Genomic DNA, 26,174 nt, shown 5'->3' on the forward strand with positions numbered 1-26,174 from the left:
TACAGAGGTTCGTTGACGGACTGACTAGGAGTGAATGAGAGCACTGAGTTTAAATTGGAGGGGAGCCAATCAGGCAACGAGCAGCAGTTAGCACCAAACTATTGCCTGAGCAGAAATTGGACGGATGGGGTTGATACCCGACAGGACGGGACAGACAGGATTGATATTGAAATAGGATAACGAAATTTAACAGGACAGATAAGACGGGAACAAAAACTGGACGAAAACAGACGGGGTCGATATCGGATACTGGATACACGAGCAGGATCCCGGACAGGACGGCACAAATGGGATCGTTACCCAATACTGGATACACAAGCAGGATACCGGACAGGACGGGACAGACAGGATCCATACTGGATACTGGATACACGAGCAAAATACCAGACAGGACGGGACAGACGGGATCGATACCAGATACAGGATGCACGAGCAAGATACCGGATACTGGATACATGAGCAAGGTACCAGACAGGACGGGACAGACGGGGTCGATACTGGATACACAAGCAGGATACCGGAAAGAGTCAAAATGCTTGCCTTGCAAGTGCAGAGGTTCGTTGACGGACTGACTAGGAGTGAATGAGAGCACTGAGTTTAAATAGGAGGGGAGCAAATCAGGCAACGAGCAGCAGTTGGCGCCAAAAGATTGCCCGAGCAGATATCGGACAGATGGGGTCGATACCGGACAGGACGGGACAGACAGGACATGTATCAAACCTTGGAGATCGAAATTAAACTAGACGGGAACGAAACTGGAGATCGACATCAAACAGGACAAAAAAAAACGGGAACAATACCGGAGATGCTCAGCACAGTACTACATACCTATTGTATTAATTATATTCAGAATGTAAAAATCAGTTTAATGAGGAACACACGATATAAATATCCTAATTTAATACATTTTTAACCGTATATTTCAAAGATTGCAGGTAAACCGAAGCGCCACCTGCCTCCGCCGACCGCACGCCAACGGTATTAGAGCATCTCCGCGACATGCCAAAACGAAACCAAATATTTTAGCGTGTTCGTACATCCACTCGCTAGCAACACGACATCCGTTAAGACTTTGTCTGTAAATCAAAATCCCACAACTACTTTGGAGTTTAAATCCCTCTCCTCTCCCCCAAAAATGCACGCACACATCAATTTAACAGAGTTTGCACGAGCCGTGCCATTCTTTTAGCAGCGGACAGATGAAGTGAAGCTAGGAAGATTTAAAAAGCAGCCTAGTTTGTATCTCTGTTGATACAGAATCATCTCAATTTACCCAGATTACCCACAATTCCGAGGATAATCCCGCTTTCAAAAGCCAAATCGTGTCCCGACGCACACAAACACGCAAAGACTAATAGCAGCCGCCGGTGGTACAAGAACTCATTGTGTCAAGCGCGAACGTACAACCCCAACATTGCGCCGGTTACTGGGAAATTTGTTATAGTGACTAGTTCGTGGAGCGGCACGGTGGATGAGTGGTTAGCGCGTCCGTGGCGCAGTTCTGAGGTCACGGGATCAAACTTTTCTCTGTGGGGTTTGCATGTTCTTCCCGTGCAAAGAAGCCAGCTTCTCGCTCTTACTGTTATGAACAAGGGTTGAACGTGACTAGGTTTCTTGAGAATACTCGATGCCAAGAAATTTTCTGAGAACTGATTCATTTAAAGCACAGGTGTCAAACAGGCGGCCCGCGGGCCAGATCAGGCCCGCTAAGGGATTGAATCCGGCCCGTGAGACAACACTCAGAGAAGTACAAGAGAAAAACAAGCTGCAGGTTGAAACATGTCAACTTGATGTTGCCAAAGACAGGTGCCTCAAACAAAGGCACTGTACTTGTATTTATTCTCTCTCTCTCTCTCTCTCTCTCTCTCTCTCTCTCCCCCCCCCCCCACCCCTTTTCTCCCACTAAGTCTCTTTCACTCTTTGTGTCTCTCTTTTTGTCTTCCTTTGTTGCTCTTTGTCTCTTTCTCCCTCTGTGTCTTTTTAACTTCTGTTGCTCTAACTTCCTTTTTTCCTTTTCTCTCTTTTCTCTTTCTCTCTTCCTACCCTTCGCGCTTTCTTTTCTCTTTTCTCTCCTTCTGTCTTTCTATTTCTCTTTGGATTTCTTTCTTCCTCTCCCTTTCTTTTCCCCCTCTCTCACACCTTCATCTTTTGTTTCTCGCGCTCTCTCCCTCTCTCTCTTTCTTTGTCCCACCCTCTCTCTTTTTCCCTCCCTCTTTCTCTTATTTCTTTCTCTTTTTCTTTCTCTTTAGTCTACTAGTCCGGCCCCCGACAGAATGTTTTTCTATTGTGTGGCCCCCGAGTTAAAATGAGTTCGTTTTTTTTTGTGGTACCTCAAATGCGTAAACATTTTTTTCCAGAAAACAACGGTACGTAAATTTTATTTCAAGGACACTGAACTTATGCAAAAACTTTTAAAAACCCGGTGACCCGATCACGACATTTTTATCACTGTGGCGATTGCGTAACTGTGGACGTGCACGAAACGTCATCCCTCTCTGCCCCAATAAAGACGAAGGGATTTCATCATCTTTTTATTTTTAAAGAATAAGTTCCGTTGAAGTTCATTTACCCATGCTTCAGTACGCTTGTATTTGTCTAATGGTAATTTACCATACTGAAATCATTCCCAGAGGCTTGATACTTGATAACGAGGAGCAACAAACCTTTTTTCTATGTATATTTTTTTTTTAATAAAACAAGAAAAACATTTTTTTACGTTTTGGACAATGCCTCTGAAAATGAAGAAGTGGGACAGAGAAGTCAGGCCTGGGAAAACAGGAAGCCAGGGGAGGATGAGATCGATACCGGATACTGAATACTGGAGCAAGTTACCGGACAGGACGGGACAGACGGGATCGTTACCGGATACTGGATACACGAGCAAGATAGCATACAGGACAAGACATACGGGGTCAATACCGGATACTGGATACTGGAGCAAGATACCGGACAGGACAGACAGGATCGACACCAGATACAGGATATATGAGCAAGACAAGGCGTGACAAACGGGGTTGATACCGGATACTGGATACACGAGCAAGATACCAGACAGGATGGGACAGACGGGGTCAATACCGGATACTGGAGCAAGATACTGGAGAGAACGGGACGGACGGGATCGATATTAGACACAGGATACATGAGCAGATACCGGACAGGATGGGACAGACGGGATCGATACCTGATATCGGATACACAAGCAAGATACCAGACAGGATGAGACACACAGGGTCGATACCGGATACTGGATGATGGAGCAAGATACCGGACAGGACGGGACTGACGGGATCCATACCGGATACTGGATACACGAGCAGGATCCTGGACAGGACGGGACAGACAGGATCAATTCCTGATACTGGATACACGAGCAAGATACCGGACAGGACGGGACAGACGGGATCGATACCAGATACAGGATACACGAGCAGATACCAGGGAGGACGGGGCAGACAGGATCGATTCCTGATCCTGGATACACGAGCAAGATACCGGACAGGACGGGACAGACGGGATAGATATCAGATACAGGTTGGCAACAGCTATCAGGCAGGAGAAAACAAGGCAGGCGAATGTCAGATAGTCCAGAGCTTGCCTAGCTGAAAGCATAGGTTCGCAGACGGTCTAACAGTTTCCTCTTGGAACCCGGGGGTTTAAAAAGAATCAGGGAGTTGATTGTGATCTGTAAAGAGAAGAAGAAGAATGTTTTAAAAATCCAGATGTTTTTGTCCCGCACCACCTTGAGTGATCTTTCCTACTCTGCTTTAAAAATGAGACCGCCATTGTTCTAGTTCTTGTTCCTTTGTCTGTCCCAATACTCATCTCCACCCCAGGGGAGCAAAGTGCGAAGGAAAAACCCCGGACCTGCGGAATCGATTCGGCACTTCATCCGTCAGTGCACTTCTTTTGTCCCGCTATCGACTCGCCATAAGTGAGCATTCAAAGAGGAGTTTGAAAGTCAAAAGGGAAGAGTGGGGGGCCCCCTGCTGGCCCAGTAAAAGAAAAAGAGGGGTAGGTGAGAGGCCCCCTGCTTAAGGTTGCGCAGCGGTGGTATTTGGGAGAGGTGGGAAGCCATGATGGATGCAGTTTTAAGACACTGAATGGTCGATATATCTATTTTTTTTTATTGTGGGGAACTCTCTCCTTTCACCCTTGATACTTTTTACTGACGGGACTATTTTAACAATTCCTTGATCGCAGCAGTGTAGAGGTAACCTCCAACCTTGACAATAATAGAGCATGACTTATGAACTTGATTTAAAGGATTAGGCCCGGAAAAAAGAAAAACGTAATATTCCGCCCGAACCCGAGCGTAATGACTAATATTTTAACCCAGAAATTCAGGGGTCAGCTCAGGTCTAGCTTAAATAAGGCTCAGGCTTAAAATCGTATTTCTACTGAGGCGCTTACATTGAAGCTTGGTTTCATCATCGAATAAATGAGAAGAAGAGAAGAATTTTCAGGACCAGAACGGGAACAGGACCCAGTTGCGTTATGTTTCTCAGTTTTATTAAAAGAGAGATCCGGTGTTTGTTAGGGGCGGGAAGCAAGTCGCTCTCGGATTTTGATCCGAACACGGAGGTGGATCTTCCGTAACGAGGGATGGCAGTGTCAAGGACGGAAAAACAGGTCGGTAGCTGCGAGAGTAGAGCAAAAACGTGGTCGGGGTCAGAAACGGGTCATAAACCGGGACAGGAGAGCAGACGTGGTCGGAATCAAAACGGGTCAATAGCCGGGACAGGAGAGCAAAAACGTGGTCGGCGTCAGAAACGGGCCGTAACTGGAGACAGACGGGAGCAAAAAACAGTACAGGTGGGAGTTAGGGTCGAAAAGGCTTCCCTTGGACGAAAGGAAAGTGTTGCACCCACGATCCGGTGATGGCTTGGCGCGGGAAGCAGGTCGCTCTGAACACGGAAACGGATCTTCCGTAGCGAGCGATGGAGGTTTCAAGGACGAAAAAACAGGTCAATAGCCAGGACAGGAGAGCAAAAACGTGGTCGGGATCAGAAACGGGTCGTGAGCCGGGACAGGACAGCAGATGTGGTCAGAATCAAAACTGGTCGATAGGAGAGCAGACGTGGTCGGGATCAAAAACAGGTCATAACCAGAGACAGACGGGAGCAAAAACAGGTGGGAGTCAGGGTCGAAAAGAGCTTGCCAAGAGTAAACTGAGCTTCACAACAAACGGACTGACAAAAGGCGACAGACAGGAGTGGGTCTAAATAGGGACAGGGAGCGGGAACAGGTGATTCACATCAGTAATCATGACAATAATCCAATTATAATGGGAATACACGGTTATGGAGCCTGTAAACTAGTCCAGAAAGTCTATGACGGCCACGACGCAGCTTCCCTTCTCTACCAGCTGGTCCATGCAGGCGTTCACATGCTTCAGGTCAAACACTGGTCCGCTGACTCATCTCAAATCGTCATTCTCCTTCGTATCACCACCAGGCAGGCGTCGGAAAAAGACGGGACAAAACAGAATATGAGGTGGGCATCAATCATACGCTTTGGAATCGAAGTGTGTCTTAAGCCTCGATTTAAAAACTGCCGTTGAGGTTGCAGATCTTATCTCCAGAGGCAGGGCGTTCCATAACACCGGGGCCCGGATGGAGAACGCTCTCAAGCCCGCAGACTTCTTGGCTCTCGGAGTCACGAGTAGACCGGCATTTTCCGAGCGCAGACTCCGTGCAGGAACATAGGGGGAAATCAAATCGGAGAAATAAGAAGGTTAAAGTCCATGCAAACAATTCTATGTTAATAAGAGAACCTTAAAGTCACATCTTAAGTGGACTGGGAGCCAGTCCAAGTTGGCCAATACAGGAGTAATTGTTGTGGTAAATACACTTGCATTTGTGGAATAGATTTGCATACATTTAGAAATTTAGAAAGACTTGCTTACAGTTGTGAGAAAAGGTCGTGTTGACATCAGTTCGGGAAATTCTTGGCAGACAATTAAGTTTCCTTGAAGATAGAGTGCAAGGAACGGGAGTCTCTGTATAAACTGACCTCAGGTTGTTTGGAGGAGCCATCTCCTTGTCTCCTTATAGGGAGACGAACGAGAAAAACAAAATTCCGAACTTGATACGTGATACCGGACCGCCTTTTGGGTTGTACTCAATTGAAGCTACAAAAAGCGTTGTTATGCCTGGAGCTCTCTGAGACCTTCATTGACGCATCAATAAAGTTGTATCTCCCTCCTACGAAGCTGGCTTCTGTCCATTTTCCTTATCCACATATGAGAAGACTTTTCTCTCGATTGTCGAACCTGCAATTTCCCCAACATAATATGCTCAAACTTTTTGATCTCAGTCAAAAGTCTAGCTGCTGCATTCTGAACCAGCTGCAAACTTTGGATGCTAGACATCGGGAGACCAGAAAGGGATACATTACAGTAATCAAGCCGAGAAGTCATAAACGCTGAATTACAATTTCGGCACCTGAATGAGACGGTATCGAGCAAATCTTTTCAATATTAGGCAGGCGGGAGAAAGCTATTCTAGTAATATTTTTCACGTGTGACTGAAAGTGGAATAGTAATAATACGCGTTTTCCTGAACTGACATTTTTTTTTCGATTCGGTCGCAAGCTGCAGTTGATCAAAAGTTTTGATAGCAGTGTGCAGATGGGCGAACGAGAAGCCAGTTCTTGTTTTGTTTTTTCTACAGACGCTAAATAGGCTAACCGTCGACTTTTCCCCGTTCCCGTCCAAGTAAAGGATTAACGAACTCATTGTCTTGCTGCTACCGATGCTTTTCAGTCCGCTAATCGGGCCCAAAGCATCTGACACAGGTATTCTGCCGTTTCCCGTGGAAATGTCTCCCGATGTGAAGGATTGGGCAGTGAATTATGATTTCTTGAATGCCTTGAAACAAAAGGACGCCGGTGAGGATTTACAACCGGGGGCCGATTGTGGCTCCCGCGATGATAGTTGGAGGGGCCCTGCCTTAAAATGGTTGTAAAGCTACAAGGATGGTTATGACAGTAACCCCTGGGTTATGGCGGTTAACGGGGACCAGATAAGCAGAAAATGGGTGAAATGGTAGTCGTAGGCAACGGGAAAACAGGTCGATGGCTGGGACGGAGGAGCAACGGCAGAAACGAGTCCAGAAACAGGTCGATATTAAACAACGGGACACACAGGATTGATATCAAAACAGGAAATAGAAATTAAACAGGATAAATTTGACGGAAACTAAACTGGAAACCGATATTAAACAACGGGACAGACAGGATTGATATCAAAACAGAATATAGAAAATAAACAGGACAAACTAGACGGGAACGAAACTGGAAACCCATATTAAACAACGGGACAGACAGGATTGATATAGAAATTAAACAGGACAAACTAGACGGGAACGAAACTGGAAACCAATATTAAACAACGGGACAGACAGGATTGACATCAAAACAGGATATAGAAATTAAACAGGACAAACTACACGGGAACGAAATTGGAAACCGATATTAAACAACGGGACAGACAGGATTTGATATCAAAATAGGATATAGAAATCAAACAGGACAAACTAGACGGGAACGAAACTGGAAACCGATATTAAACAACGGGACGGACAGGATTGATATCATAACAGGATATCAAATTAAACAGGACAAACTAGACGGGAACGAAACTGGAAATTGATATTAAACAACGGGACAAACAGGATTGATATCAAAACAGGATATAGAAATCAAACAGGACAAACTAGACGGGAACAAAACTGGAAACCGATATTTAACAACGGGACGGACAGGAATGATATCAAAACAGGATATAGAAATCAAACAGGACAAACTAGACAGGAACAAAACTGGAAACCGATATTTAACAACGGGACGGACAGGATTGATATCAAAACAGGATATAGAAATTAAACAGGACAAACTAGACAGGAACAAAACTGGAAACCGATATTTAACAACGGGACGGACAGGATTGATATCAAAACAGGATATAGAAATTAAACAGGACAAACTAGACGGGAACGAAACTGGAAACCGATATTAAACAACGGGACAAACAGGATTGATATCAAAACAGGATATAGAAATTAAACAGGACAAACTAGACAGGAACGAAACTGGAAACAAAAGGACGCCGGTGAGGATTTACAACCGGGGGCCGATTGTGGCTCCTGCGATGATAGTTTGAGGGTCCCCGCCTTAAAATGGTTGTAAAACTACAAGATAACCAGAAAAAGGGTGAAATGGTGTCACATTCTCATTATGGCCACCAGGGGTCACACTTACCGACTGAGAATTGTCCCTGAGAATGTTGAGGTCTGAATTCTGTGTGTCTGTAATACTGCACTTACATTAACTAGAATCTATATCTATCTGCCTATCTACCTATCAATCACTCTATCAGTCTTTATTTATCACTCTCTATCCCTCTCTTTCGCTATCTATCTATCTCTCATTCTATCCATCTCTCTATTTTTATTTATCTCCCTCTATTTTCATATATGTATCTCTTTATCTCTTTATCTCTCTCTATCTGTTTATCTCTCTCTATCTCTGTATTTCTCTATTTATCTCTCTCTTAATTTCTCTCCCTCTATGTCTATCTATATCTCTTTATTTCTATATCTCTTTCTCTTTATCTCTCTCTCTATTTAACTCTCTCACTATCTAAACTTTTTTCTCTCCCTCTATCTCTGTATCTCTCTTTATCTCTCTATTTCTATCTTATCTATCCCCCTATCTCTATCTCTTTTTATCTATCTTTCTATCTTATCTATTCCCATATGTCTTCATCTCTCTCTCTATCTCTTTATCTCTCTCTATCTCTGCATCTCTTTTTATCTCTCTCTATCTATCTCTATCTAACTCTCTATATATTTATTTCTCTCCCTCTATCTCTATATCTGTATCTCTTTATCTCTCTATTTATCTCTTTATCTCTATTTCTTTACCTCTCTCTATCTCTTTATCTCTATATCTGTATCTCTTTATCTCTCTATCTCTCTATTTATCTCTTTATCTCTATTTCTCTCTATCTCTCTCTATCCGTCCATCTCTTTATCTCTATCTCTCTCTGTTTATCTCTCTCTATATTTATTTATCTCCCTCTATCTCTATAACTGTATCTCTTTATCTCTCTATCTATTCATCTATTTTTCTCTATCTCTCTATCCCTCTATCTCTCTCTACCCCTCTCTTTGTCTCTCTCTATCTGTTTATCTCTCTCTATCTGTTTATCTCTATCTCTTAATTTATCTCCCTCTATCTCTATATCTGTAACTCTTTATCTCTATATCTCTTTATCTCTATATCTATCTCTCTATTTATCTCTCACTATCTAACCTTGTTTCTCTCCCTCTATCTCTGTATCTATTTATCTCTCTATCTCTATCTCTCTATCCCTCTTATTTATCCCTCTATCTCTTTATCTCTGTCTTTATCCCTCTCTATCGCTCTCTATATCTCTCTATGCCTCTGTCTCTTTATCTCTCTATATATCTTTATCGCTATGTATTTATCTCTCTACGTCTGTGTCTCTCTATCTCTGTATCGCTCTCTATCGATCTCTCTATCTTCATTTCTCTACCTCCATCTCTATTTCTGTATCTCTTTATCTCTATATCTCGATATGTCTTTATCTCTATCTCTCTATTTATCTCTCTCTCTATTTATCTCTGTTTCTATCTCACCCTTTTTCCTCCCTCAATCTCTATATCTGTATCTCTTTATCTCTATCTCTTTATCTATATCTCTCTATTTGTCTCTATCTGTCCCTCTATCTCTTTATCTCTCCATGTATTTATCTCTATCTCTCTCCATCCCCCTATCTCTTTATCTCTTCATCTCTCTCTATCCCTCTCTCTCTCTTTATGTATCTCTATCTTTCTCTATATATCCTTCTCTCTCTATTTTCATCTCTCCCTCTCTATGAATCTCTCGCTGTCTCTCTCTCTCTCTCTCTCTTTCTATCGCTCTCTCTCTCTCTGTTTTTCTCTCTCTCTCTCTTCCTCTGTTTTTCTCTTTCTCTCTCCATTTTTCTCTCTATCTAATGTTAGAGTATGAAAATAGATCACTGAGAATGTTGTCACTATCAAGTTTTCTAGCTATATTAAGTTCTTATGAAATAATTCACTTTATATTCAATTTATTATTAAATCACATCATTACTTTAATAACCACATGAATTATTTCAGTTGTTGTAAATGCACATCATATTTATTTATGTATTCTAGTGAAGTATTTATTTGCTCATCAGTGTACTTTTAAGCAAAGGCCTTCTGCTCCCTCAACCTGATAATAATCCACGAAGCACCTTCCATCTTTGCGCTCTTCTGACTATTCTCAGAGTCTGATTCAATTATTGATTTTATTTTCAGTGTAACGAACTACTGAAATACCCAACACACAAAGCGCCCCCTAACCTGCCCCTGTGATAGCATTTCCTGTGTGCTGTCTGCTCAGAACACAATGCACGATACATCGATATCAATGACAATAAAGGCAATTCATCTCAATTAAAACCAGCCCTAACTCACCTAGACCCTCCGAATCTCCGATAGCAGGCAGGGTCCGGATCTCGAGGAGCGGTCGGACGCAAAATCCCCCCGTGGCTAAAATCATAACGTCCGGCCTCTGTAATTGATGGCTTTTAATCATTCACTACGCTGAACCCGACCGTGAATCAGACGGAGCGTGAAATAAAGGCTGACATTTGTTTATTAATCCTCGAGGGCCCCGGAGATAAATCTCTAAGTGGACTTGCTGTTCATTTTGTTGGGTAGGGAAAAAAAAAAAAAAGATAGGGAAATACGACCTGGAGTACCAGCAGGCGGACGAAGACCCCCTCTTGCCTGCTTTTTTTCCATTGGCCGCCAGGGGCTATTCATTTGAGGCCTTAATGGTACTATTAAACGAAGAAATCTGGTGTGAATCTTCTTTTTACCCGAGCTGAAACATGTTTTTAAGACATTTGCTGTGTGCTGTCTGCTCAGAACACAATGCACGATACGTGGATATCAATGACAATAAAATTATTGCCTAAGAACAGTTTTCACATCTTTGGGGATGTGAACAGTAGGTGGGTCAATATTTTTTGAGACAAATCACTCCCCCTATAGGTGGTGGGTAAAAATGACAGTACTGTAATATGTAACTTACATTTTCAGTTACAGGAAGTTCTTCCCATTACAATTTAACACTGGGAGGATACCTTCATTTGCATGGCCCATAAAAATGTCCATAAATGATAGATAATCCTTGCAGTAATATACCATAAATTCCGGACTACAGAGCACACCTGATTATAAGCCGCACCCAGCACATTTTAAGAGGAAAACTGCTTTTATATTTACATAAGCCGCACCTGTATATAAGCCGCATGTGCCCACATTAAAACATGTAACACAATCACAAAAGTAACCCAAACCCGACTTTATGTCCCGCGATTGTAACTGAGTATAAAGTACACAGTCCAAAAAACCACAGCCGGCTAAATGAACGGGAAATGATACCGGTACTTAAGGTTTGATGCAGACCTGCAGAGTCCGGGTCCCGTTGAAAGTAATCCAAGGAAAAAAAGTGTATATTTCCAAAGGTATGGGTGGGAAAAATATATATCCACTATTGTCCGCTGCGTCCACAAACACGTCTCACCTTTACTCCACTTCCCGTCAGCCCCTGTTGTTTTCGCCCCTTCTTTTTGATTCACCCGTGGAAAACATATCAGAATAAGTCTCTAAAATAAATACAATACAAAAACATACAGTTGCAAATACATATTATACATGGGTTACACATATTTACAAAGAAAGACGGTACACCGAGAGAGTTTTCAAAGCTTTAATAATAATAATACAACTTTCATCCGAAACCGTGACTGTGACAGGTAGCAACACGCTACTAGCAACACGCTCGCAAAACAGTAAACGGGTCTGTTAAAAAAATATACCGTACTTGTAAAAATCACGGTAAGCCGTCCTCATCTTCCTCCTTAGAACTGAAGCCATCAAAGTCGTCTTCCTCAGTATCGGAAAGAAACTTTGTCATATAGACGTCGTCCCACGCTCCTTTATTCCAAAACACGCTAGCAACACGCTCTGTTTCCTTCTTTATCGGACTGCTCGATTGCCTTTAGCTCGAAAGCTACGTCATGTGCCTTTCTTTTTGCAATTTGCATGATGAGGATATGTCTACGCCAATTTAATTTATGCACAAGCTAAGAAGTTGCAGTCTTCCTCTGCGCATATATTCCACCGGTCTAAATCTTACCTTTTGTACTCGAGCGCCGCATCACTGAATTAGCCGCAGGGTTGAACGTTTGGGAAAAACAGTAGCGACTTATAGTACGGAATTTACGGTACATTTCATAGTGTCTTGTTTAGGTGTAGCATGCACCTGTCCTCTCGGGCGTGACCCATAGGGGGCGATGACGCTTTATAAAACAATGCCATTCAATCTACTAATACCAGCTGCCGTTAATCACTAGCGGAAAAGAAATGCAATGGCAAAGCCGGGCCACTGGAGAGCAGTGACGGCATCGTTTTTAAGCAGACTTGTTGAGAAACATGGCAACAATTTCGAGAATTTACAAGCACTTCACCCAAAATTCAAGCACTTTGAAGATTTCAAGCACCTGGAACGACGTGTATTTGACAAACAGAAGGCAGGAATACTTGTCAAGTCAATACTTTGTGTCTCTTTGTGTCTTTGTGTCTCTCTTTGTGTTTCTCTCTCTTTCAATATTTCTCTATCTCTTTATTTCTCCTATTCTCTCTCTCTCTCTTCTTTGTTTTTTTTTCTCTGACTCTCTTTCTCGCTCTCTTACTCTATCTTTGTCTCCATCCTCCTCTCTCTCTCTCTCTCTCTCTTTCGTTCTCCCTTTCTCGCTCTCTTTCTTTCTTTCCTTCTTTGTGCTTTATCTTATTATCTCTTTCTTTTTCTCCCTTTCTTTTTTCCTTCTTTACCTCTCTCTCTCTCTCACTTTCTTTCCCTTTTACTCTCCCTCTCTTTCTCTCTCTTGCTCTTTTGTTTTTTCTTTTTTTCTTTATTCCCCTCTTTTTCTCTTTCTGTCTTTCTTATTCTGTGTCTGTATTTGTTTTTCTCTTTCTGTCTTCCTTTGTTTCTTTATTTCTGTCTTTCCTTCTATCTTTCTCTCTTTATTTATCTTGCTTTTTCTTTCTCTCTTTCTTTCTTTCTCGCTTTCTCGTTTTCTTTCATACTTTTTTATTTTTTCTTTCTCTCTTTTTCTTTATTTCTCTTTCCCTCCCTCTCTTTCTCGTTCATTCTCTCCTTTATTCTGTCTCTGTCTTTCATTCTCTTTCTGTCTCACTCTTTCATTCTCTCTCTCTCTCTTTCATTCTCTCTGTCTCCCTCATTCTCCCTGTCTCCCTCTCTCTTTGTATCTTTCTTTCATTCTCTTTTTTTCTTTCTCTCTTTTTCTTTATTTCTTTTTCCCTCCCTCTCTTTCTTGTTCATTCTTTCTTTTATTCTCTCTCTCTTTCATTCTCTCTCTGTCTCACTCCTTCATTCTTTCTCTCTATCTCTTTCATTCTTTCTCTGTCTCCCTCATTCTACCTGTCTCCCTCTCACTTTGTATCTTTCTTTCATTCTCTCTTTTTTTCTTTCTCTCTTTTTCTTTATTTCTTTTTCCCTCCCTCTCTTTCTCGTTCATTCTCTTTTATTTTCTCTGTCTTTCATTCTCTCTCTGTCTCACTCTTTCATTCTTTCTCTCTATCTCTTTCATTCTTTCTCTGTCTCCCTCATTCTACCTGTCTCCCTCTCTCTTTTTATCTTTCTTTCATTCTCTCTCTTTCTCTCTTTCTCTATTCCTCTTTCTCTCCCTCTCTCTTTGTGTCTCTCTTTGTGACTTTCTTTCTTGTACACTTCCTCTCTCTCTCTTATTTATCTATTCTTTTTTCTCCCTCTTCATCTCTTATCATTTTTCTTTTTTTCTCTCCTTCTCCCCTCCTTTCTCCCATTCTTTCTCCCTTTTTTTCCTCTATTTCAATATATTTCTTGCTCACTTTTTATCTTTCTCTCCTTTTTTTACCCTCATTCTTCTCTCTTTCACTGTCTTTCTTTTTTTTCCTCTCCCTCTTCCTTTCTTCTTTAGTCCTGCCCCGCATGGGAGTCAGCTTTTCAGTCTCCCGAAAATTGTCGATATTTGCAACCTTTCCCACGTATTTTTCCGCCATTGAGGGACGTCCCCGATCCAAATCCATTACTTTTCCTTCCCCCCTCCCCAGAAAGATTTCCAAGAATCCGCCGGCAGCTCTATTTAACAGCCAGCCCACCTCTGTCAGAAAAGCAATTACCGGGGAGGGCTTTCATTTTAATTTAAACGCGATTACGTTACAGCCACATAAAAAAAGGGGAAGGGGAAAGAACACGGGGTGCCGCTTTTTTTTATCAGTCCCTGCAGCACCGGCATGCGACTTGACTCTTTGAGGGTCAAAGAGTGCCACCCGATAGTAACGGATCTCCGAGCCGCTAGCACGGAAAAGCCACACTGGGAGACGAGTGGGAACAATTACCCAGAAACCCCGGGGACAAATCGATATAAGGGGGAGGGAAAGAAAGCAGTGACATAAAGCTTTACGATTTGTTATTTGCTCGGCTTTAATCCTTTGCCGTCTCGGTGGTTTGTATTCAAAGCTGTTGAAGGTAAATGTTTTTTAAAATGTCTGATTCTTCTTCTTTTTTCTCCCTATGCTTCCACTCGGATCCTTCCCCGACAGCAGACGAACTTGGGATTGAGTTTATGGGTAAGGCCCCCTCGCCGTCTGTGTTTGTTAAGCAAACAGCCAGAATGATATTACCTACCCGAGGGCCTGCTTCACAATCAAATCTTCTTAGATAGAAACACATAAATATCGTAAACAATATACAGTGGTATGAGAGAGTATTTGCCCTCTTCCGGATTTCTGTGTTGGTTTTTTTTTGCGTATATATCACTCACAAAGGTTTTGGATCATCAAAACACAAACACGAAATCAAAACCTTTATATATTGTGGAAAGTAGAAACCAGGGTTGGGTAGGGTTACTTGAACTGGATTACTTTCAATGACTTTTGGATGACTCCAATATCAAATATGCTCATAAAAGACAAAAGAAACTAAATATGAATCAAATGATGACTCACAACACGTGGTAAGCTTTCTCTCCTGGCTTTGATCTCTTTGATCTCCGGCAAAACGAACATCAAATGCGACAGAAACAAAATGAAAAGAAATCCAAACAGCTTGCCGACATCATTTTTGCCGTTCCGTGTGTTCCGTTACTCCCCAAGCCTGCACCAGATTTGGTCATTTTATTCGTATTTAGCCTATTTTGTCTTTTATTAGCACTTTTGAATGAAAGTACAATGTTGGCAATAAGATTCACTTGATATCATTGGAAATGATTTGAATGCAACACAAAGTTTTTCTTCTTTTTTCCGTGTTTTTTTCAACTTTTTTTTTAATTCCTTTCAAAAAATTCTCATTGTGTTTATTTTTTCCGAGCTGTTACTTTTTTCTTTTTGTTCTCTATTTACTTTTTTTCCTACATTTCTTTCTTTTCTTTTTTTCTGGCTTTTTTCTAAATTTGTCTTTCTTTTTTTCCCCTTCCTTTTGTTTCTTTTTTTGCTCAGCTTTTCACTACTTTTTCATTTTTGTATTTTTGTATTTTTTGTTCTATTCCCCACTTCTTTTAAGTCATTTTTTTTATAATTTTACGTAATATTTGGTCGTGTTGGGATGAAAGAAGCAAAAACAACCTGAAGAGCCGTTTAGGACCCGAAAGAGCCGGTTCCTTTTAGTGAGCCGAGCCGAAGAAGCCGGTTCTCGACAAACTCTACTAACTTTACTCAAAATCGTTCTACTTCGGCTCGACTTCAAAATACCGCGTTTAGGACCCGAAAGAGCCGGTTCCTTTTAGTGAGCCGAGCCGAAGAAGCCGGTTCTCGACAAACTCTACTAACTACTCAACTTCGTTCTACTTCGACTCGACTTCAAAATGCCGCATTTAGGACACAACGTCGGAGGAACCCGTGTATTTTTACCTTCATGCACTGTAACTTTGACTTAAGTCACTTCTTAATCAGTCATTTTGAGCCCTAATTTTTGTGCGCTGACTCGATTTTCTTGTGCGCTGAGAATGGGCGAGCAGTGCGCATTTTAGAGGGAACACTTTCCCTAGGTGTGATGGAGTGAGTTGCTTGTCTCTGTGTGCCCTGTGACTGTCTAGCAACCACTTCAGGGTGTCCCCTGCCCACTGCCAGAAGATAGCTGGTATGGGCTCCGGCAGCCCCGTGACCCTACTGAGGATAAGCGGTGCAGATAATGGATGGATGGATAACCAATGTTGCCGCACACTCTGCCAAATTTTACTGTTGTTCCACGCAAAGCTCACAGACTGTGTAGAAGCTTCGAGGAACCGTTGCTCCCGATCCAGTTCCTCAAAAACCTCACCTCGTAAAGATCAACGTGGTCTAGTCGCCATGGAAACGTGGCAGTAAAGGGAATTCGGTGCGTGTTGCCTCTTGGTCGCGGCGTTAGAGTGACTGCGGCAGGTGGCGTTCCTCTTAGCTAAATACAACAAATGGCAATCGAACGCGCGACGGGGACCCGTCGACGTTCTCGTCCGCCTCGTGGATAACAAACAATTCTTCTTCTCTTTTCCGCTAATAATAGAGAGCAGCTACCAGTCCGGAGGGAAGGCGTCCGCTCCCGAACACGCCTTCCGACTGTTTTTCATTTCCTCGCCCCCGCTAGCTCAATAAGACTCGCCGTTGAACATGGCAAACAACTAATGCCGCACGCCGGGATATTTCCCCTTAGCTGGGCTTTGAACCGGGAAGGAGGGTTGTAGGTGTGAACCTTCCGAAACCCGACGTTCGCGATCGGAGCCCAATTTAATTTCCGAGTCCGTCAAATGTATTCACTGTTTCCATGGTTGGGTAGGGTTACTTTAACTTGATTACTTTGGATTACTTTTAGAGCTGCTGTGCTAATGATTATGGCGCATTGTTGGGGTTTGGCACGCCTCCTTTCCACCAAGGGGGCGACGAGCAGGTTTAGAAATGGGCAGATCTATGTACAATATCCACAAACCTGTCTCTACTTACAGGGTTGGGTAGGGTTACTTTAACTTGATTACTTTGGATTACATTTGGATTACTCCAATACCAAATATGCTAATAAAAGACAAAAGAAAGTAAATATGAATCAAATGACTCAATTTTGTGCAGGCTTGGGGAGTAACGGAATACATGGAACGGCAAAAACGATGTTGGCAAGCCAGGACAGGAGAGCAAAAATGTGATCGGGATCCAAAACGGGTCGTAAGCCGGGACGGGAGAGCAAATGTGGTCGGAATCCAAAACAGGTGGTAGTCGGAGACAAACGGGGAGATCAGGAATGGGCGGGTGGAAAAACGGGTGCAAAATGCGTGACAGATGGGAGTCAGAGTCAAAACGCTTGCCTTGTAACAACAGAGGTTCGCTGACGGACTGACAATTGGAGAGTGACAGGACTGGGCTTAAAAAAGGAGAGGGGACCAATCAGGTAGCCTGCAGCGGCTAGCACCAAACGAGCGGGCACAGGTGATCCAAATCAGTAATCATGACACACTGTCCCCTGTTGTCAGTCCGTCTGCGAACCTCAGTTAACACTAGGCAAGCCTTTTTCGATAAAAAAAGACAAAATAAACTAAATATGAATAAAGTGACTCAATTTTGTGCAGGCTTGGGGAGTAACGGAATACATGGAACAGCAAAAATGATGTTGGCAAGCCGTTTGGATTGATTTTCATTTTGTTTTTGTCGCATTTGATGTTCGTTCTGCCGGAGATCAAAGAGATCAAAGCCAGGAGAGAAAGCTTACCACGTGTTGTGAGTCATCATTTGATTCCTATTTAGTTTATTTTGTCTTTTATGAGCATATTTGGTATTGGAGTCCCTTCTCAAGGTTTCTTCATAGTCTTCATTCTGAGGTTTTGAGTTTTTCCTTGCCCTCATGTTGGTTCTAGATCAGGAGAGGGTGTCATAATAGTCTGTAGTTTGCAATAATCTGTGTAGCCCTTTGAGACTGTCCCTTCTCAAGGTTTCTTCATTTTCCTCATGTTGAGGTTTTTGAGTTTTTCCTTGCCCTCATGTTGGTTCCAGATCAGGGGATGGTGTCATAATAGTCTGAGAAAAATAGTCTGTGTAATAACCTGTGAAGCCCTTTGAGACTCTTTGTGTTTAAGGGCTATACAAACAAAAATGACTTGACTTGACTAACATAAAGCCTCTAAATAACACGGCGCGCAATTGGAAATGTCTAAGTTTCAGGTAAAAACGCAATTTTTTTAAGATATAATCATTATTATTTTGCTGTGCGCTCGCGTGCCACTGGTTAACCCCAGCGTGTCATAGGTTGCCGACCCCTGGTCTAGGGTATGTGCAGCCCTTTGAGAGTCTTTGTGATTAAGGGCTATACAAATAAATGGGACTCTTCCCAAAAGCTACACACAGCAAAACACCAAAGGCCAGTGGCGACACCGGCCTTAATGGTTTTGCTCGTAAAATGCATGTTATTTTGTCCCCGATCTCCGCGTTTGCGTTATGTCAGTGTTCTGGTTTGCTTGCGTCCCTGCGTCCTGGACGCATCATTTTTGCTGGGGACGCATAGTGTCAAATCAACTTGCGTCTCCGGGGACGCCACATTTTCGACACAAAATTGTCATTAGTACCCAATTACTTTTTTTTAAACAAAGATTACCGCACTCCAAACTTTTCGTCAGGCAGATCCACCATTGTTGTTTTGGTCTCGCGGTTCGAGTTTTCGTCCGCACGCCGATCTCGGCCAACGAGATCTCGTTGCTTCGAGATGACGTCATTATTATAGGGGCGGCAGTAGCTCAGGAGGTAGAGCGCTCGTCTTGGGATCAAGGGATCCCAGTTCGAATCCCGACTCGTCCGTGTTACATGTCGAAGTGTCCTTGGGTAAGACACTGAACCCCTAATACCCCCAATAAGCAGGTTAGCGCCTTACATGGCTGCAAGGCCGCTATTGGGAAATGTGGAGCACATTGTAAAGCGCTTTGGGAAGTCATTGACTTGAAAAGCGCTATATAAAATGCAGATCATTTCATTTCATTTCATTGTGGTGGTTCTCGTTGAGGGAAGGTGAAAATCAACGCAAAATTGGTCATTTTTTCAGTGTCAGTAAAAAGCCGAAACATAATGCCGAAAGTGATAACAACTGTAATAATTCCGACACGAAAAAACGGCGGAGAAATTCTTCAGAAGATCGCGGAGGCAAGGAAAACACGCGTGTTGAAGCGAACGATTCGACGAAAGAAAATACACAAAAGAATACTCCTAGCAAGAAAAGGACTTTTCTGCCAAAATGGATTAAATTATATTCCTGGTGACGCTATGAGGAGGATGATAATGGATTGGACCTTGAGAAGGCATTACAACTGGGGCGGGACAGCAAACCACGAAGAATATATGAACTGAAAAATCTGAAGTGATAACTGATTTGTATTACCAATAAACTGTGATGATTAAAACTGAATGAAAATATGGATTTATATTATATATGTGTGGCCGATTTACAATTTCAACCTGGATAAGACTACATTTTGGGGAGCCATAGATCTCTGTTGGGACCCATAGATTTTTGAGCATGCCAGTCCCCGGGACCCGTCACTTTACAGCTCAAACGAACACTGTTATGCCTGGACAAAAACTCAGATCCCACGTCCCGGCTCAGCATTCGGAGAGTGCTTGAGAGGTCATCTGGCTGACGGGGACAGCACTGACACTTCTCCACACTTAGGAGCTCTCGTCTGAGGAACGTCCCGGCGCTAAATTGCAACTCGACGGCTGCTGCGCTCCCAAGATTGTGACCGCAGGAAGCACTCAAAAAGCTTGATAAAAACGGGAGTAGACAAGCACAGATGAAGGAAGACCTCCCGGGACCGCCGACAAGCTCAAAAACCACAGAGCCAACAGAGGTCACATCCGAGTTGTGGTGATGTCTCCTGAAAGTTTTACTGCAGCCAGGCCGCGGAGATCCCGGGGATTTCTTACGTTTTTTTTCTGGTATTTTATCGCTGTGACAGCGTGACACGGGACTAACCTCAAGAACAGTCTGGGAAATTAGGAGGAATCTGGCTCAAAGGACCAGAATGACAAGTTAAAGAACATACAATCTATGTATCTTCTGTTGGGAGTTAAAAATTAAAGTGCACCGTTTATCAAATTTTTCTGACTCCATTAACCAAACACAACCTACATTCACCTAACAATGCGCGCTCGTTTCTTGATGGAAAAGATGGACAAGAGACCGGTATTTCCACACGGGGGCAGATTTAGTTTCTTAAATAATAAACTAAGTGAACTCCATCGAATTAGCCGAATTAGTGTTGTTTGAGTCTCTGTGGAGCCCTCTCTTCAAGTCCTCTAGCCTTTTCCTCTCGGCCCATGTCTCCCTGCAAGATGGCGTCTCGACTCCTCTCATGGGCGTACCAAGGACGCCCCCCCTGGGCGTCGCGATTTCTGGAAAACTCAAAACAACACCTAGCGTTTCTACGTCATCAGGGCCTTGTTCTCAAAACATCGCGTCCTGTTATCAAAATTCCCTAGTCAAAATACTGTGCTTTTGGAACGGCGTGACCTGTCATTGAACTTAAGCCTACTCTGTGAAAATCTTCATTGCACTCAATAAATGTAACTTGTATTCAATCGTATAAAATCCTTTATAGTCAAATGTATAAAATCTTTCAACTCTGAAATATGGCAGAATTAGTGTCGCTCGATTCTCTGTCCAGCCTCCCCTGAAGTTCTCAGCCTTTTCTCTTCTCGGCCCACGGTTTTTCGCAAGCTGGTGTGCCGGGTCCTCCCATGGACGTGCCAGGGAAGCCCCCACGTGGGCTCCACCATCTCGGAGAAGAGCGCTGCAATGTCTGGAATTAAACAAAACAACTTCTCCAAACAATGCCTGCCGTCCTGCGTCAGAGTCCTGTTATCAACAGAACTAGTCAAAACATTCCGCATTCGGATCAGCGTGATCTATCATTGAACTTAAGCCTACTCCGTGAAAATCTTCATTGCATTCAATAAACTTGTATTTAATCGTATAAAATCCTTCACTATCTATATACTGAAGCCATATGCTCTTAACATAACACTCTTAAATCACTAAACATTCATTCCCCTTCGCTCTTCCCAACCTGACACAGAACATTAAACCCACAGCCCAATAAGGAGTGAGTTGCTATGCCATGTAACCTTTTTATCAGTAGAGAGGCCCGACAGCATACACTGGTTTACCCCCTCCGCATCATATGCGTCAATATCAGCCTAGTCCTAGCACACACTCTGGCATCCACCAACCATATTTGGGCCTTCCTCTCCCTCTATTTCCCTCCACTTCTGCACCTCTTTTAGTCGAAAGGCCTTCATCCATTCTTTCTATAGGTCCAAACCATCTCAGGGGATTTCTTTCTAGGAGATTGACATACAGGAGGGGATTCCCAGCCCCATCTACAAAATTTAGATTTAAATTCCTGTCATTAGTATGCAAAGTAGTAAGGACCAATTACCAAAACGTATGTAACGGTTGTTTCTCCACAGAGCAGACACTCATTATCTTGGGGAGTCTATAATTTCCAGATCCATTATTCCTGAAAAGTCACTGTGCTTCCAGAAGAGCTAATCATTTACGGGATGGATTAGTTAACGACCTTATTCATACCGATTTAAAACAATTCTCCTATCTGAAGGCTTCACTCCCTGTTTCTTCTCGCTAATACAAAATCCATTGATCCATTCTCTCCTTATTCTGAGCGTCTATTAAAGTTTAAACATAACAGCCAGTCCGTTTCACGGGAAACGCTATGCTAGGTTGTTTCGTCCACTGAGGTTCACGCGTGACTAATTACTTCCCTTGATGACATTGTGGATCTTTGACTCCTTCAATGGCGGACGTTTTTCTCGAATCAGAAGAGCCGATTTTGGACGCATTTTTCGAAGGCCTGCAGAAAATGTTGTTCTAGGGCTTTTTAGGCAAAGGACATATCAAAAGAGAGTTTCAATCCTCATCTTTTATCAGCAAGAAATATGTCTCATCTCATTAGCTGCACCGCTTATCCTCAGTAGGGTCGCGGGGGTGCTGGAGCCCATCCCAGCAATCATGGGGCAGTGGGCAGGGGACACCTTGAACTGGTTGCCAGCCAATCGCAGGGCACACAGGGGACAGACAACTCGCTCGCTCATTCACACCTAGGGACAATTTGGACCGGCCAATCCACCTGAAATGCATGTCTTTGGAATGTGGGAGGAAACCGGAGTGCCCGGAGGAAACCCACGCGAGCACGGGGAGAACATACAAACTCCGCACAGGAAGTCCGGTAGCTGGATTTGAACCCACACAGGAGGTTCCCAAGACCTTAGAACTGTGCTGCACACGCGCTATATAAAGGATTTTATACGATTAAATACAAGTTACATTGAGTGCAATGAAGATTTTCTCTGTTCTATGTTTCTAGCTTTTATTATAGTTTAGTAAACAACAGTTGAACATTGCTATAATTCTTGGAAACCCTCTATTCCGAGAAAACTGTTTTTTTGTGAAAGGATGCATTTTTTTAGGGTTTTTTCCATTTTTATTTTTTGCTTTTCTGATACCTCCAATATCCAAACAATGCTTTCCAAAAACACAAGGTGAATTTTGCTCGTAAAATAACATTTTATCGCAAGAAAACGTCATCGGTCTGTACGGCAATCGCGTTCAAACGAAAGGGCACAAAACGTCATCCCTCTCTGCCTCGACGATAACAAAAGGACATTGTCACATTTTTAGAAATATGACTTCGCTACTCCCACCACCCTGTTTCACTACACTTCCTGGCCATATGGGCAGGGTTGGGTAGGGTTACTTTAACTGGATTACTTTCAATTACTTTTGGATTACTCCAATACCAAAATATGCTAATAAAAGACAAAAGAAACTAAATAGGAATAAAATTACTAAATTTTGTGCAGGCTTGGGGAGTAACGGAATACATGGAATGGCAAAAATGATGTTGGATTTACTTTCATTTTGTTTCTGTCGCATTTTATGTTCGTTTTGCCGGAGATCAAAGCCAGGAGAGAAAGCTTACCACGTGTTTTGAGTCATCATTTGATTCATATTCAGTTTCCTTTGTCTTTTATTAGCATATTTGGTATTGGAGTAATCTAAAAGTCATTGAAAGTAATCAAGTTAAAGTAACCCTACCCAACCCTGCATATGGGCTGCCTACACACTCTCAATCACTTGATACAGAAAGCAAAACTCGGAAGTGGGGGGCTTCCTTGACGTGTGGACAAAGATCTGATCGAAGCCATTACTGCCATCTAATGGTGATTTATCACAATGGAATCATTCCTAGAGCCGTTATACTTACTGATGAGCTGTTCTAAACTCTTTGTAAGAGTTTAATAAGAATAAAACCAAAAAAAAAATTTGTTTTTTTCATTTTGGCACTCAATGTTTCTCAAAATCTATTGTATGTGATGGCACCGAATGAGTTAACAAAAATGGTTTATTTTCCAGAGAGCGGTGACACCTACCAGAGGCAAGTCTTGTCCATTTTCAGCATCGCCTCGGGGATGTGTCTCCTGGGAGTGGCGTGCATGGCACTCTACCGGCGCAACAAGTAAGAGACCGTCCATGGGGCCACGGGTACTGAGCGAGCGCTACTTTTCTCCAAATTTGAAATAATGGACAGAAAAAGGCTTTTTAAGCTAAATCTGTCGAGAGGTTGTGTAGGTTTTCGATTAAAGAAAGCACGCCTTACCCTCAAATTCTAACTCTTATTTGTTTCATATATAAGGCGCACAGCACTATAAGGCGCATACGATTTAAGCAACAGTAAGAGAAGATTGCATTAAAAAACATCAAGAAATTAAAAAAATTGTATTTCATAGCACATACACATCGGGTAATTTTGTTTCACGACTACATTGAAAGTCTTTGTAATGATCGTATATATATATATATATATATATATATATATATATATATTATACATACATATCGATAGATATAGGTATTGATATAGATACATATATATAGAGAGAGAGAGTGAGAGAGAAAGAGATAGGTATAGAGAGAGAGAGAGAAATAGATAGATAGATAGATAGATAGAGAGAGAGGGGGAGTGAGAGAGAGAAAGAGAGAGAGATAGGTATAGAGCGAGTGAGATAGGTATAGAGCGAGAGAGAGAGAGAGAGAAAAAAAGATAGGTAGAGAGAGAGCGAGAGAGAGAGAGAGAGAGAGAGAGAGATATTGATAGCTAGAGAGAGAGAGAGGGAGAGAGATATTGATAGCTAGAGAGAGAGAGAGAGAGAGAGAGATTGATAGCTAGAGAGAGAGAGAGAGAGAGATTGATAGCTAGAGAGAGAGAGAGAGAGAGAGAGATTGATAGCTAGAGAGATAGAGAGAAAAAAGAGATAGGTATAGAGAGAGAGAGAGAAAAAAAGAGATAGGTATAGATAGAGGGAGAGAGAAAAAAAGAGATAGGTAGAGAGAGAGAGAGAGATAGTGATAGCTAGAGAGAGAGAGAGAGAGAGAGAGAGAGATGGTGATAGCTAGAGAGATAGAGAGAGAAAAAAAAAGATAGGTATAGAGAGAGAGAGAGAGAGAGAGAGAGATGGTGATAGCTAGAGAGATAGAGAGAGAAAAAAAAGATAGGTATAGAGAGAGAGAGAGAGAGAGAGAGAGAGAGAGAGAGAGAGAGAGAGAGAGAGAGAGAGAGAGAGAGGGAGATGGCGAGAGAGAAAAAAAGAGATAGGTATAGAGAGAGAGAGAGAGAGAGACATTATAGCTAGAGAGAGAGAAAGAGAGACATTGATAGCTAGAGAGAGAGAAAGAGAGACATTGATAGCTAGAGAGAGAGAGACTCCAGTATTTCGTAAAGATCCCATCTGTCTCGTCTTGTCTGATATATTGCGCCAGTGTCTATCCCGTCCTGTCCAGTATCGAATCCATCTGTCTGGTATCTGCTCGTGTATAGATCCTGTCTGTCCCGTCCTGTCCGTTATCGACCCCGTCTGTTTGGTATCAAATATGACACACTGTACCTTCAACCAGGGAATCCAACTTAATCCACTCTGTGTCTTTTCAAGAATTCACAAAACGAACGGCACAAAAAAAGAACATATCGAGCGCTAATAGGCAATTTAAAGCAGGTCGCGCAAACAGACTACGGACACTTGGCATCGCCGCATAATTACATAACTATCTGCCTAATGAGAGTCTTCTAATCGCGTCACATGACTAATCTTCGCAGAGGAGAAATTGAATCGAAAGAAAAGATTTTATGAATGGCTGCTGAATCAGCCCGCCGACATGGATGACTCACACGGCCAGACGCAGAAAGGAAAAAAACGCCTACGGAGAGAATTAACAGCACTCTGTAAAAGCCGGGAGTGGGGGGTTTGTTCTATGGGTTGGGGGTTAATGCAGCTTATAAATTGTCTTAATTGAATGCGTCGCGATAAATAAGAATCGGGTTTCGCTTTCGCGGCACCAATCGGTCAGCGTGACCGGAGCTGTAATGAATGCACCGGACTCGGACGCTCTTGCTTAAATTCGGTCTCTAGCGAAAGTAATGGCCCCCCTTGAGTATTCCTTTCGTATCGCCGCATTTCAGGCTTCAGACTTGAAGCTAAAAAAAACCTGAAAATAATTTCCGAGAATCGACCAGTGAGACACGATCGTGGAGTGCGATTCGATTTATTTCGTTTTTACAATGAAAAAACTAAAAAGTAGGTGTTGCAAAAATATTGGCCCCCTGTATTCTCAAATCCCCGATGATTTCTGAAGGAACCAATGTCCACCTAATAGTGTCATTTTGGTTTTAGTTTTAAATGAACTTGCTCTGTGATGGGATCAGTGGTCCGTGAAAGGAGACCCTGGAGAACAGACTAAGGAACACCAGGCAGGTTTGTGATGTAGTTGTGGAAAAGTTCAAAGCAGGATTAGGATACATCAAAATTCCGAAACATTTACACATCTCGGAGCAATAATATTAAAATGGAGTGTATAAAACCGCTGCAAACCTGGCCCACCCAAGCAATCAAAGAAGCAACCAAGAGACCCATTAACACTCAGAATGAAATGCTGGCATACACAGTTGAGGTTTTACAATATGTTCATAGGGCAATTGTTAGTCGTACTCT

The 26,174-nt window shown here is 42.6% G+C and overlaps 1 protein-coding gene across 3 annotated transcripts in view; it reads left to right on the plus strand.

Annotated features, from left to right (window-relative positions):
- The window catches only part of nrg3b (neuregulin 3b), a 422,858-nt gene that overhangs the window by 353,979 nt on the left and 42,705 nt on the right, over nucleotides 1-26,174 (plus strand). For 2 of the 3 annotated variants that reach the window (XM_088323857.1, XM_088323855.1), the window contains 2 exons: nucleotides 14,712-14,738; nucleotides 23,545-23,647. In XM_088323857.1, the coding sequence (XP_088179983.1) occupies nucleotides 14,712-14,738; nucleotides 23,545-23,647 (130 nt within the window). The remainder of the gene's footprint in view (nucleotides 1-14,711; nucleotides 14,739-23,544; nucleotides 23,648-26,174) is intronic. The other variant, XM_088323856.1, reaches the window with a different exon arrangement.

Source organism: Urocampus carinirostris, chromosome 19 (genome assembly GCF_059441175.1).
Source record: "Urocampus carinirostris isolate Australia breed hairy pipefish chromosome 19, RoL_Ucar_1.0, whole genome shotgun sequence".
Classification (NCBI taxonomy): domain Eukaryota; kingdom Metazoa; phylum Chordata; class Actinopteri; order Syngnathiformes; family Syngnathidae; genus Urocampus; species Urocampus carinirostris.